The sequence below is a fragment of the Oncorhynchus mykiss genome, chromosome 12 (genome assembly GCF_013265735.2).
Source record: "Oncorhynchus mykiss isolate Arlee chromosome 12, USDA_OmykA_1.1, whole genome shotgun sequence".
Taxonomy (NCBI): Eukaryota; Metazoa; Chordata; class Actinopteri; order Salmoniformes; family Salmonidae; genus Oncorhynchus; species Oncorhynchus mykiss.
Window position 1 is genome coordinate 100,701,330 of NC_048576.1, and position 14,531 is coordinate 100,715,860.

A 14,531-nucleotide genomic window follows, 5' to 3' on the forward strand; every position below is an offset into this window, starting at 1 on the left:
GCTAACTAGCATTAGCACAATGACTGGAAATCTATGGTAACTGCTAGCATGCTAGTAGGTACCTATAGACTTCCAGTCATTGCATTAATGATAGTTAGCATTGGCTCCTCTAACTTGCTTCATACTGGATGTAGAGACATATTAAAAGGGGTATCTATGAGTACATCTGACTCTTGGGGAAGTGGAGCCAAAATCCCGACGAGTCACTTTTTAAATAAAAAGTAGCCTAGTTTTTATTAGGAAGTATAAATAGTAACCGTGCGATTTATACGATGGCTGGCGCTCATGGAAAACACTGCAAATGACACCATACTATCCCCTATATATAGGCCACTGCTTTTGGTCACTGCACTATGGACACGGGTCTACAGTAGTGCACTATACAGGGAATAGATTTTCCTGTTAGGATGATTTGGATTTGCCTGTTTACGTTGTGAGCCTGAGGGTCAGAAAGAATCTGATGATTATGGTGTTGTTCTGCAATGATCCATAATGGTGTTATTCTGCAATGATCCATAATGGTGTTGTTCTGCGATGATCCATAATGGTGTTGTTCTGCGATGATCCATAATGGTGTTGTTCTGCAATGATCCATAATGGTGTTATTCTGCAGTGATCCATAATGGTGTTGTTCTGCAATGATCCATAATGGTGTTGTTCTGCAATGATCCATAATGGTGTTGTTCTGCAATGATCCATAATGGTGGTGTTCTGCAATGATCCATAATGGTGTTATTCTGCAATGATCCATAATGGTGTTGTTCTGCAATGATCCATAATGGTGTTGTTCTGCAATGATCCATAATGGTGGTGTTCTGCAATGATCCATAATGGTGTTGTTCTGCAATGATCCATAATGGTGTTGTTCTGCAATGATCCATAATGGTGGTGTTCTGCAATGATCCATAATGGTGTTGTTCTGCGATGATCCATAATGGTGTTGTTCTGCGATGATCCATAATGGTGTTGTTCTGCAATGATTCATAATGGTGATGTTCTGCAGCGATCCATAATGGTGTTGTTCTGCAGCGATCCACAATGGTGTTGTTCTGCAATGATCCATAATGGTGTTGTTCTGCAATGATCCATAATGGTGTTGTTCTGCAATGATCTATAATGGTGTTGTTCTGCAATGATCCATAATGGTGTTGTTCTGCAATGATCCATAATGGTGTTGTTCTGCAATGATCCATAATGGTGTTGTTCTGCAGTGATCCATAATGGTGTTGTTCTGCAATGATCCATAATGGTGTTGTTCTGCAATGATCCATAATGGTGTTGTTCTGCAATGATCCATAATGGTGTTGTTCTGCAATGATCCATAATGGTGTTGTTCTGCAGTGATCCATAATGGTGTTGTTCTGCAATGATCCATAATGGTGTTGTTCTGCAGTGATCCATAATGGTGTTGTTCTGCAGTGATCCATAATGGTGTTGTTCTGCAATGATCCATAATGGTGTTGTTCTGCAATGATCCATAATGGTGTTGTTCTGCAATGATCCATAATGGTGTTATTCTGCAGTGATCCATAATGGTGTTATTCTGCAATGATCCATAATGGTGTTATTCTGCAGTGATCCATAATGGTGTTATTCTGCATGGACACTTGGGCTGTGTCTCAATAGTATACTTTTTGTCTTCCTCTGCTTGTCTACATGTATAAGGGAGTACGACCAACTTAACGTCCTTCCTGTATGGCTCTGCTCTCACCTATCCTGTGTTCCAGATGATATGTGAAGGGGACTAGACAAGGAGAGGGGATGAAGACGGCCCCCGTGGCCTTGTTGTTTTTAATACTTAACCAAATGCATCCTTCCCTCCTTCAGGACTCAGTGAGGGGCTGTCCCAAGGAGATCCCTCACAACGAGAAGCTGCTGTCACTCAAATATGAGGTAAATCCTTGGGTCTCCAGAGGCCTTGGACCAGGTCTGAAGGGTGTTCAACGTAGCTAATCAACGTTTTATACATGAGACTTAACACAATGTTTATCATGTTAATTGTTGTTCCGGGTCTGTCATAACAAATGATTTCCAAAAACAACGAGCGCTATATTTACATGAAATGTGTTTTTTGTTTAGTTGGTGTACTTTTTATCAAGAGTCCAAAGTCCTCCCAGGGTCACCACGTCTCTATGAGCAGTATAGATGGTGTAAAAGTGTGTGTGTGTGTTTCAGAGTCTGGACTATGACAACAGTGAGAATCAGCTGTTTCTGGAGGAGGAGAGACGGATGAGCTTCTTAGTAAGTAGAGAACCTCTACACACACACACACACACACACACACACCACACAGACAGATAGGCAGGCAGACAGAGAGACAGGGAGACAGAGAGACAGAGAGACATTAATGCCCCCCCCATCTCCTCTCCCCTCTCGTCCTCAGGGGTTCAAGTGTTTGGAGATCAGTCGGTGGGTGATCTGTGGTCTGATTGGCTTCTTGACTGGACTCATAGCCTGTTGCATAGATATCGCCGTGGAGAACCTGGCTGGGGTCAAGTACTACGTTGTCAAACAGAGTATCCTTCCGCTCACTGACCCACATCACAGAACTGTCATATCCTTCCACATCACAGAACTGTCATATCCTTCCACATCACAGAACTGTCATATCCTTCCGCTCACTGACCCACATCACAGAACTGTCATATCCTTCCACATCACAGAACTGTCATATCCTTCCACACACTGACCCACATCACAGAACTGTCATATCCTTCCACACACTGACCCACATCACAGAACTGTCATGTCCTTCCACACACTGACCCACATCACAGAACTGTCATGTCCTTCCACACACTGACCCACATCACAGAACTGTCATGTCCTTCCACACACTGACTCACATCACAGAACTGTCATATCCTTCCACGCACTGACCCACAGTTCAGAAGGTGTTCCATACTCTGAACTGTCATGTTAAATTTTGTCTGTGTAGAAAAAGATGATGTTGTGATTGTGCACATCCTACAGCGTTTGTCTGTGTTCCACTGTTGTCCCGTCCTACAGCGGTGGTCTGTGTTCCACTGTTTTAATATCCTACAGCGTTTGTCTGTGTACCACAACAGACTGTCCTTCCTCTCACTCACCCACAGGTTAGTCATGTCCAGTTTTAGTTTCTGAAATCCCAGTACATGTTGGAATTCTTTGGCCAATTCCGGGAGGGTAGTCTTCAGGCGGACAACTCTCCCAACAAATCAAGAGTTTGGGTAGACAGAGTTAAAAAAAATAATCCCCTCGGAAACATGACAGAAGCGAACACACAATGTGGAGGCAGATAGCTAAGCTAATTTTAGCCACTGCCAGCTGGTGGTTGTAAGCTTGTAACGCTAACATCATGTAAACTATGTAAACTACTGGAGTAACCTGGTATATTTATATATCAAGACGGGGGTTTGCTTTCCGCTATCCGTAGCTATTTCCTCTGTCTGCCTCTAAAACTGTGATTAAGAAAGCTTCAGGTAGTTTTTAACCAGGTGCATCAAAGAATGTAATTCTATATTACAATTAAATACTAAACTGTACTTAAGTCTCATGAGTTGTAACTCTAAGAAGCCTTTAAGGATACTACAACGACTCACTGCAAAATACACTAATTGAAAGTATCCCCCGTGAGCTCCATCTAGCTAGATAACAAGTTTGGTTACAGCAGGGCTCTGAATGGATTTTCTGGCAGCCAACTTCACCCCTTTTCTCTCTGCCAAACTGGCATTGGCCTAAGTACAGGCGTGTGTGCTGCAATATTGGTACATTGTGGGAGGCCAACTCCTAGAGACACCAGGCCCAGTTTAGAGTCGTCTTTGTTCAGCCATTGACATGTGTCTCTAAATGTGTTTAGGAAAGTAAAAGTGTACCTCTGCCTTATCATGGATTCAGAGCTATCTATCTAATAGAACTCAAAGGGGTTTCTTTAATGGAAGCTTCTCTAATGTCAAACATGTAAAGTGTGGTGTACCGCAGGGCAGCTCTCTAGGCCCTCTACTAGTTTATATTTTTACCATTGACCTGCCACGGGCATTAAACAAAGCATGTGTCCACGTATGCTGATGATTCAACCATATACGTTAAGGTTTTCAGTGACTTCGTGAGCTGTAGTTGCTGTAGTTGCTAGTTGTAGTGGCGGTTGAACAAGTTGAGGAGATTAAATTACTTGGTGTTACCTTAGAATGTAAACTGTCATTGAATGTATATGTTTTGACAATCATTGTAAAGATGGTGAGAGGTCTGTCCCTAATAAAGAGATTTTCAGCTTTTTTTTTGACTCCACACTCCACGAAGCAAGTCCTGTAGTCTCTAGTTTTATATTATCTTGATTATTGTCCAGTCATATGGTCAAGTCCTGTAGTCTCTAGTTTTATATTATCTTGATTATTGTCCAGTCATATGGTCAAGTCCTGTAGTCTCTAGTTTTATATTATCTTGATTATTGTCCAGTCATATGGTCAAGTCCTGTAATCTCTAGTTTTATATTATCTTGATTATTGTCCAGTCATATGGTCAAGTCCTGTAGTCTCTAGTTTTATATTATCTTGATTATTGTCCAGTCATATGGTCAAGTCCTGTAGTCTCTAGTTTTATATTATCTTGATTATTGTCCAGTCATATGGTCAAGTCCTGTAATCTCTAGTTTTATATTATCTTGATTATTGTCCAGTCATATGGTCAAGTCCTGTAGTCTCTAGTTTTATATTATCTTGATTATTGTCCAGTTATATGGCCAAGTGCTGCAAAGAAAGACCTAGCTAAGCTGCAGCTGGCCCAGAACAGAGCGGCACATCTTGCTCTTCATTGTAATCAGAGAGCTGACATTAATACTATGCATGGCAGTCTGTCTTGGCTAAGAGTTGAGGAAAGACTGACTGTGTCACTTCCTGTTTTTATAAGAAACATTGTGTTGGAAATTCAATTTTTTTTGCATAGTCAAGTTACACACAGCACTGACACACACACTTACCCCAACAGACATGCCACCAGGGGTCTTTTCACAGTCCCCAGGTCCAGAACAAATTCAAGGAAACATTCAGTATTGTACAGAGCCGTGAGTGCATGGAACTCCCATCTTATATACATAAAATAATCAGCAAACCTGGTTTATAAAAACAAATGAAGCAACACCTCACGTCACAACACATCTCCCCTTATGACCTACTGGTTGTGTAGGTACTGACATGTGACCTACTGGTTGTGTGGGTACTGACATGTGACCTACTGGTTGTGTAGGTACTGACATGTGACCTACTGGTTGTGTAGGTACTGACATGTGACCTACTGGTTGTGTGGGTACTGACATGTGACCTACTGGTTGTGTGTGTGGGTACTGACATGTGACCTACTGGTTGTGTAGGTACTGACATGTGACCTACTGGTTGTGTGTGGGTACTGACATGTGACCTACTGGTTGTGTGGGTACTGACATGTGACCTACTGGTTGTGTAGGTACTGACATGTGACCTACTGGTTGTGTGTGTGGGTACTGACATGTGACCTACTGGTTGTGTAGGTACTGACATGTGACCTACTGGTTGTATAGGTACTGACATGTGACCTACTGGTTGTGTGTGGGTACTGACATGTGATCTACTGGTTGTGTGTAAGTACTGACATGTGACCTACTGGTTGTGTGTGTGGGTACTGACATGTGACCTACTGGTTGTGTGTGTGGGTACTGACATGTGGCCTACTGGTTGTGTGTGTGGGTACTGACATGTGACCTACTGGTTGTGTGTGTGGGTACTGACATGTGACCTACTGGTTGTGTAGGTACTGACATGTGACCTACTGGTTGAGTGTGGGTACTGACATGTGATCTACTGGTTGTGTGTAAGTACTGACATGTGACCTACTGGTTGTGTGTGTGGGTACTGACATGTGACCTACTGGTTGTGTAGGTACTGACATGTGACCTACTGGTTGTATAGGTACTGACATGTGACCTACTGGTTGTGTGTGTGGGTACTGACATGTGACCTACTGGTTGTGTGGGTACTGACATGTGACCTACTGGTTGTGTAGGTACTGACATGTGACCTACTGGTTGTGTGTGGGTACTGACATGTGATCTACTGGTTGTGTGTAAGTACTGACATGTGACCTACTGGTTGTGTGTGTGGGTACTGACATGTGACCTACTGGTTGTGTGTGTGGGTACTGACATGTGGCCTACTGGTTGTGTGTGTGGGTACTGACATGTGACCTACTGGTTGTGTGTGTGGGTACTGACATGTGACCTACTGGTTGTGTAGGTACTGACATGTGACCTACTGGTTGTGTAGGTACTGACATGTGACCTACTAGTTGTGTGTGGGTACTGACATGTGACCTACTGGTTGTGTAGGTACTGACATGTGACCTACTGGTTGTGTGTGGGTACTGACATGTGACCTACTGGTTGTGTGGGTACTGACATGTGACCTACTGGTTGTGTAGGTACTGACATGTGACCTACTGGTTGTGTAGGTACTGACATGTGACCTACTGGTTGTGTGTGTGGGTACTGACATGTGACCTACTGGTTGTGTAGGTACTGACATGTGACCTACTGGTTGTATAGGTACTGACATGTGACCTACTGGTTGAGTAGGTACTGACATGTGACCTACTGGTTGTGTAGGTACTGACATGTGACCTACTGGTTGTGTGGGTACTGACATGTGACCTACTGGTTGTGTGTGGGTACTGACATGTGATCTACTGGTTGTGTGTAAGTACTGACATGTGACCTACTGGTTGTGTGTGTGGGTACTGACATGTGACCTACTGGTTGTGTGTGTGGGTACTGACATGTGGCCTACTGGTTGTGTGTGTGGGTACTGACATGTGGCCTACTGGTTGTGTGTGTGGGTACTGACATGTGACCTACTGGTTGTGTGTGTGGGTACTGACATGTGACCTACTGGTTGTGTAGGTACTGACATGTGACCTACTGGTTGTGTAGGTACTGACATGTGACCTACTGGTTGTGTGTGTAGGTACTGACATGTGACCTACTGGTTGTGTGTGTAGGTACTGACATGTGACCTACTGGTTGTGTGTGTGGGTACTGACATGTGACCTACTGGTTGTGTGTGGGTACTGACATGTGACCTACTGGATCCTAATATATCAAACCCCAGTAACACTAGCTGTCCCCATTGGCCTGGTCTAATGGGATCCTAATATATCAACCCAGTAACACTAGCTGTCCCCATTGGCCTGGTCTAATGGGAATCCTAATATATCAAACCCCAGTAACACTAGCTGTCCCCATTGGCCTGGTCTAATGGGATCCTAATATATCCAACCCCAGTAACACTAGCTGTCCCCATTGGCCTGGTCTAATGGGATCCTAATATATCCAACCCCAGTAACACTAGCTGTCCCCATTGGCCTGGTCTAATGGGAATCCTAATATATCAAACCCCAGTAACACTAGCTGTCCCCATTGGCCTGGTCTAATGGGATCCTAATATATCCAACCCCAGTAACACTAGCTGTCCCCATTGGCCTGGTCTAATGGGATCCTAATGTATCAAACCCCAGTAACACTAGCTGTCCCCATTGGCCTGGTCTAATGGGATCATAATATATCAAACCCCAGTAACACTAGCTGTCCCCATTGGCCTGGTCTAATGGGATCCTAATATATCAAACCCCAGTAACACTAGCTGTCTCCATTGGCCTGGTCTAATGGGATCCTAATGTATCAAACCCCAGTAACACTAGCTGTCCCCATTGGCCTGGGCTAATGGGATCCTAATATATAAAATCAAAACCTTATTGATCAGAATGCTGTCAATCATCCCCACTAATTTAAATATGTAGCCCTTCAGACAAAAGATCATGAAGCCATAGAGGTCCAGTGTCCTGCTCTGTGGTTGGTCAGGGAGGGCTGGACCTTGCAGCGTGGTGGCGTGTGACTGGTTGTTTGTTACCTGTCCTTGACCCTCTGCCCCGTCCCAGACATCGAGAAGTTTACGGAGGTGGGAGGTCTCTCCATCTCCCTCATCCTCTGGGCTGTGCTGAACTCTGCCTTCGTCATGGTGGGCGCTGTCATTGTGGCGTTCTTCGAGGTAAGAGGGAGACGGGGAGTGTGTGTGTAGCCTTTTGAGGTAAGTGTTCAAAGTGTGTGTGTGTGTGTGTGTTGTGTGTGTGCGCGCGCAAGTATGAAACTAGTGCACTCTGCTGGGCAGGTGGGGGTTTGAATTGAGCCTTGGTTAATCATAGTCTAATAACAAGCTGTCTGAACCACCGTGTTAGACTACAGTCTGAACCACCGTGTTAGACTACAGTCTGAACCACTGTGTTAGACTACAGTCTGAACCACCGTGTTAGACTACAGTCTGAACCACCGTGTTAGACTACAGTCTGAACCACCGTGTTAGACTACAGTCTGAACCACCGTGTTAGACTACAGTCTGAACCACCGTGTTAGACTACAGTCTGAACCACTGTGTTAGACTACAGTCTGAACCACTGTGTTAGACTACAGTCTGAACCACCGTGTTAGACTACAGTCTGAACCACCGTGTTAGACTACAGTCTGAACCACTGTGTTAGACTACAGTCTGAACCACCGTGTTAGACTACAGTCTGAACCACCGTGTTAGACTACAGTCTGAACCACCGTGTTAGACTACAGTCTGAACCACCGTGTTAGACTACAGTCTGAACCACCGTGTTAGACTACAGTCTGAACCACCGTGTTAGACTACAGTCTGAACCACCGTGTTAGACTACAGTCTGAACCACCGTGTTAGACCACAGTCTGAACCACCGTGTTAGACTACAGTCTGAACCACTGTGTTAGACTACAGTCTGAACCACCGTGTTAGACTACAGTCTGAACCACCGTGTTAGACTACAGTCTGAACCACTGTGTTAGACTACAGTCTGAACCACCGTGTTAGACTACAGTCTGAACCACCGTGTTAGACTACAGTCTGATCCACCGTGTTAGACTACAGTCTGAACCACCGTGTTAGACTACAGTCTGATCCACCGTGTTAGACTACAGTCTGAACCACCGTGTTAGACTACAGTCTGAACCACCGTGTTAGACTACAGTCTGAACCACCGTGTTAGACTACAGTCTGAACCACTGTGTTAGACTACAGTCTGAACCACCGTGTTAGACTACAGTCTGAACCACCGTGTTAGACTACAGTCTGAACCACCGTGTTAGACTACAGTCTGAACCACCGTGTTAGACTACAGTCTGAACCACCGTGTTAGACTACAGTCTGTTGACCCTGGGGTGGTGAACCACTGTGTTAGACTACAGTCTGAACCACTGTGTTAGACTACAGTCTGTTGACCCTGGGGTGGTGAACCACTGTGTTAGACTACAGTCTGAACCACCGTGTTAGACTACAGTCTGAACCACCGTGTTAGACTACAGTCTGAACCACCGTGTTAGACTACAGTCTGAACCACCGTGTTAGACTACAGTCTGAACCACCGTGTTAGACTACAGTCTGAACCACTGTGTTAGACTACAGTCTGAACCACCGTGTTAGACTACAGTCTGAACCACTGTGTTAGACTACAGTCTGAACCACCGTGTTAGACTACAGTCTGAACCACTGTGTTAGACTACAGTCTGAACCACCGTCTTAGACTACAGTCTGAACCACCGTCTTAGACTACAGTCTGAACCACTGTGTTAGACTACAGTCTGAACCACTGTGTTAGACTACAGTCTGTTGACCCTGGGGTGGTGAACCACTGTGTTAGACTACAGTCTGTTGACCCTGGGGTGGTGAACCACTGTGTTAGACTACAGTCTGAACCACTGTGTTAGACTACAGTCTGAACCACTGTGTTAGACTACAGTCTGAACTACCGTGTTAGACTACAGTCTGAAGTACCGTGTTAGACTACAGTCTGAACCACCGTGTTAGACTACAGTCTGAACCACCGTGTTAGACTACAGTCTGAACCACTGTGTTAGACTACAGTCTGAACCACCGTGTTAGACTACAGTCTGAACCACCGTGTTAGACTACAGTCTGAACCACTGTGTTAGACTACAGTCTGAACCACCGTGTTAGACTACAGTCTGAACCACCGTGTTAGACTACAGTCTGAACCACCGTGTTAGACTACAGTCTGAACCACCGTGTTAGACTACAGTCTGAACCACTGTGTTAGACTACAGTCTGAACCACCGTGTTAGACTACAGTCTGAACCACTGTGTTGGACTACAGTCTGAACCACCGTGTTAGACTACAGTCTGAACCACTGTGTTAGACTACAGTCTGAACTACCGTGTTAGACTACAGTCTGAACTACCGTGTTAGACTACAGTCTGAACCACTGTGTTAGACTACAGTCTGAACCACTGTGTTAGACTACAGTCTGAACCACTGTGTTAGACTACAGTCTGAACCACCGTGTTAGACTACAGTCTGTTGGCCCTGGGGTGGTGAACCACCGTGTTAGACTACAGTCTGAACCACCGTGTTAGACTACAGTCTGAACCACTGTGTTAGACTACAGTCTGAACCACCGTGTTAGACTACAGTCTGAACCACCGTGTTAGACTACAGTCTGATCCACCGTGTTAGACTACAGTCTGAACCACCGTGTTAGACTACAGTCTGATCCACCGTGTTAGACTACAGTCTGAACCACCGTGTTAGACTACAGTCTGAACCACCGTGTTAGACTACAGTCTGAACCACCGTGTTAGACTACAGTCTGAACCACTGTGTTAGACTACAGTCTGAACCACCGTGTTAGACTACAGTCTGAACCACCGTGTTAGACTACAGTCTGAACCACCGTGTTAGACTACAGTCTGAACCACCGTGTTAGACTACAGTCTGAACCACCGTGTTAGACTACAGTCTGAACCACCGTGTTAGACTACAGTCTGTTGACCCTGGGGTGGTGAACCACTGTGTTAGACTACAGTCTGAACCACTGTGTTAGACTACAGTCTGTTGACCCTGGGGTGGTGAACCACTGTGTTAGACTACAGTCTGAACCACCGTGTTAGACTACAGTCTGAACCACCGTGTTAGACTACAGTCTGAACCACCGTGTTAGACTACAGTCTGAACCACCGTGTTAGACTACAGTCTGAACCACCGTGTTAGACTACAGTCTGAACCACCGTGTTAGACTACAGTCTGAACCACTGTGTTAGACTACAGTCTGAACCACCGTGTTAGACTACAGTCTGAACCACCGTGTTAGACTACAGTCTGAACCACCGTGTTAGACTACAGTCTGAACCACTGTGTTAGACTACAGTCTGAACCACCGTGTTAGACTACAGTCTGAACCACTGTGTTAGACTACAGTCTGAACCACCGTGTTAGACTACAGTCTGAACCACTGTGTTAGACTACAGTCTGAACCACCGTCTTAGACTACAGTCTGAACCACCGTCTTAGACTACAGTCTGAACCACTGTGTTAGACTACAGTCTGAACCACTGTGTTAGACTACAGTCTGTTGACCCTGGGGTGGTGAACCACTGTGTTAGACTACAGTCTGTTGACCCTGGGGTGGTGAACCACTGTGTTAGACTACAGTCTGAACCACTGTGTTAGACTACAGTCTGAACCACTGTGTTAGACTACAGTCTGAACTACCGTGTTAGACTACAGTCTGAACTACCGTGTTAGACTACAGTCTGAACCACCGTGTTAGACTACAGTCTGAACCACCGTGTTAGACTACAGTCTGAACCACCGTGTTAGACTACAGTCTGAACCACCGTGTTAGACTACAGTCTGAACCACTGTGTTGGACTACAGTCTGAACCACCGTGTTAGACTACAGTCTGAACTACCGTGTTAGACTACAGTCTGAACCACTGTGTTAGACTACAGTCTGAACCACCGTGTTAGACTACAGTCTGAACCACCGTGTTAGACTACAGTCTGAACCACTGTGTTAGACTACAGTCTGAACCACCGTGTTAGACTACAGTCTGAACCACCGTGTTAGACTACAGTCTGAACCACTGTGTTAGACTACAGTCTGAACCACCGTGTTAGACTACAGTCTGAACCACTGTGTTGGACTACAGTCTGAACCACCGTGTTAGACTACAGTCTGAACCACTGTGTTAGACTACAGTCTGAACTACCGTGTTAGACTACAGTCTGAACTACCGTGTTAGACTACAGTCTGAACCACTGTGTTAGACTACAGTCTGAACCACTGTGTTAGACTACAGTCTGAACCACTGTGTTAGACTACAGTCTGAACCACCGTGTTAGACTACAGTCTGTTGGCCCTGGGGTGGTGAACCACCGTGTTAGACTACAGTCTGAACCACCGTGTTAGACTACAGTCTGAACCACTGTGTTAGACTACAGTCTGAACCACCGTGTTAGACTACAGTCTGAACCACCGTGTTAGACTACAGTCTGATCCACCGTGTTAGACTACAGTCTGAACCACCGTGTTAGACTACAGTCTGATCCACCGTGTTAGACTACAGTCTGAACCACCGTGTTAGACTACAGTCTGAACCACCGTGTTAGACTACAGTCTGAACCACCGTGTTAGACTACAGTCTGAACCACCGTGTTAGACTACAGTCTGAACCACCGTGTTAGACTACAGTCTGAACCACCGTGTTAGACTACAGTCTGAACCACCGTGTTAGACTACAGTCTGAACCACCGTGTTAGACTACAGTCTGAACCACCGTGTTAGACTACAGTCTGTTGACCCTGGGGTGGTGAACCACTGTGTTAGACTACAGTCTGAACCACTGTGTTAGACTACAGTCTGTTGACCCTGGGGTGGTGAACCACTGTGTTAGACTACAGTCTGAACCACCGTGTTAGACTACAGTCTGAACCACCGTGTTAGACTACAGTCTGAACCACCGTGTTAGACTACAGTCTGAACCACCGTGTTAGACTACAGTCTGAACCACCGTGTTAGACTACAGTCTGAACCACTGTGTTAGACTACAGTCTGAACCACCGTGTTAGACTACAGTCTGAACCACTGTGTTAGACTACAGTCTGAACCACCGTGTTAGACTACAGTCTGAACCACTGTGTTAGACTACAGTCTGAACCACCGTCTTAGACTACAGTCTGAACCACCGTCTTAGACTACAGTCTGAACCACTGTGTTAGACTACAGTCTGAACCACTGTGTTAGACTACAGTCTGTTGACCCTGGGGTGGTGAACCACTGTGTTAGACTACAGTCTGTTGACCCTGGGGTGGTGAACCACTGTGTTAGACTACAGTCTGAACCACTGTGTTAGACTACAGTCTGAACCACTGTGTTAGACTACAGTCTGAACTACCGTGTTAGACTACAGTCTGAACTACCGTGTTAGACTACAGTCTGAACCACCGTGTTAGACTACAGTCTGAACCACCGTGTTAGACTACAGTCTGAACCACCGTGTTAGACTACAGTCTGAACCACTGTGTTAGACTACAGTCTGAACCACCGTGTTAGACTACAGTCTGAACCACCGTGTTAGACTACAGTCTGAACCACCGTGTTAGACTACAGTCTGAACCACTGTGTTAGACTACAGTCTGAACCACCGTGTTAGACTACAGTCTGAACCACTGTGTTAGACTACAGTCTGAACCACCGTGTTAGACTACAGTCTGAACCACTGTGTTAGACTACAGTCTGAACCACCGTCTTAGACTACAGTCTGAACCACCGTCTTAGACTACAGTCTGAACCACTGTGTTAGACTACAGTCTGAACCACTGTGTTAGACTACAGTCTGTTGACCCTGGGGTGGTGAACCACTGTGTTAGACTACAGTCTGTTGACCCTGGGGTGGTGAACCACTGTGTTAGACTACAGTCTGAACCACTGTGTTAGACTACAGTCTGAACCACTGTGTTAGACTACAGTCTGAACTACCGTGTTAGACTACAGTCTGAACTACCGTGTTAGACTACAGTCTGAACCACCGTGTTAGACTACAGTCTGAACCACCGTGTTAGACTACAGTCTGAACCACCGTGTTAGACTACAGTCTGAACCACCGTGTTAGACTACAGTCTGAACCACCGTGTTAGACTACAGTCTGAACCACTGTGTTGGACTACAGTCTGAACCACCGTGTTAGACTACAGTCTGAACTACCGTGTTAGACTACAGTCTGAACCACTGTGTTAGACTACAGTCTGAACCACCGTGTTAGACTACAGTCTGAACCACCGTGTTAGACTACAGTCTGAACCACTGTGTTAGACTACAGTCTGAACCACCGTGTTAGACTACAGTCTGAACCACCGTGTTAGACTACAGTCTGAACCACTGTGTTAGACTACAGTCTGAACCACCGTGTTAGACTACAGTCTGAACCACTGTGTTGGACTACAGTCTGAACCACCGTGTTAGACTACAGTCTGAACCACTGTGTTAGACTACAGTCTGAACTACCGTGTTAGACTACAGTCTGAACTACCGTGTTAGACTACAGTCTGAACCACTGTGTTAGACTACAGTCTGAACCACTGTGTTAGACTACAGTCTGAACCACTGTGTTAGACTACAGTCTGAACCACCGTGTTAGACTACAGTCTGTTGGCCCTGGGGT

General features: G+C 45.5%; 2 protein-coding genes across 2 annotated transcripts in view; one reads left to right on the forward strand and one right to left on the reverse strand.

The window, feature by feature from the left end:
* Window positions 1-14,531, reverse strand: part of LOC110539068 (NLR family CARD domain-containing protein 3) — a 1,005,455-nt gene that overhangs the window by 871,900 nt on the left and 119,024 nt on the right. The window lies entirely within an intron of this gene.
* LOC110538858 (chloride channel 7) overlaps window positions 1-14,531 on the forward strand; it is a 60,441-nt gene that overhangs the window by 12,071 nt on the left and 33,839 nt on the right. Inside the window, exons 3-6 of the mRNA XM_036939586.1 lie at window positions 1,828-1,893; window positions 2,176-2,241; window positions 2,384-2,516; window positions 7,939-8,048. Coding sequence (XP_036795481.1) covers window positions 1,828-1,893; window positions 2,176-2,241; window positions 2,384-2,516; window positions 7,939-8,048 — 375 coding nt within the window. The remainder of the gene's footprint in view (window positions 1-1,827; window positions 1,894-2,175; window positions 2,242-2,383; window positions 2,517-7,938; window positions 8,049-14,531) is intronic.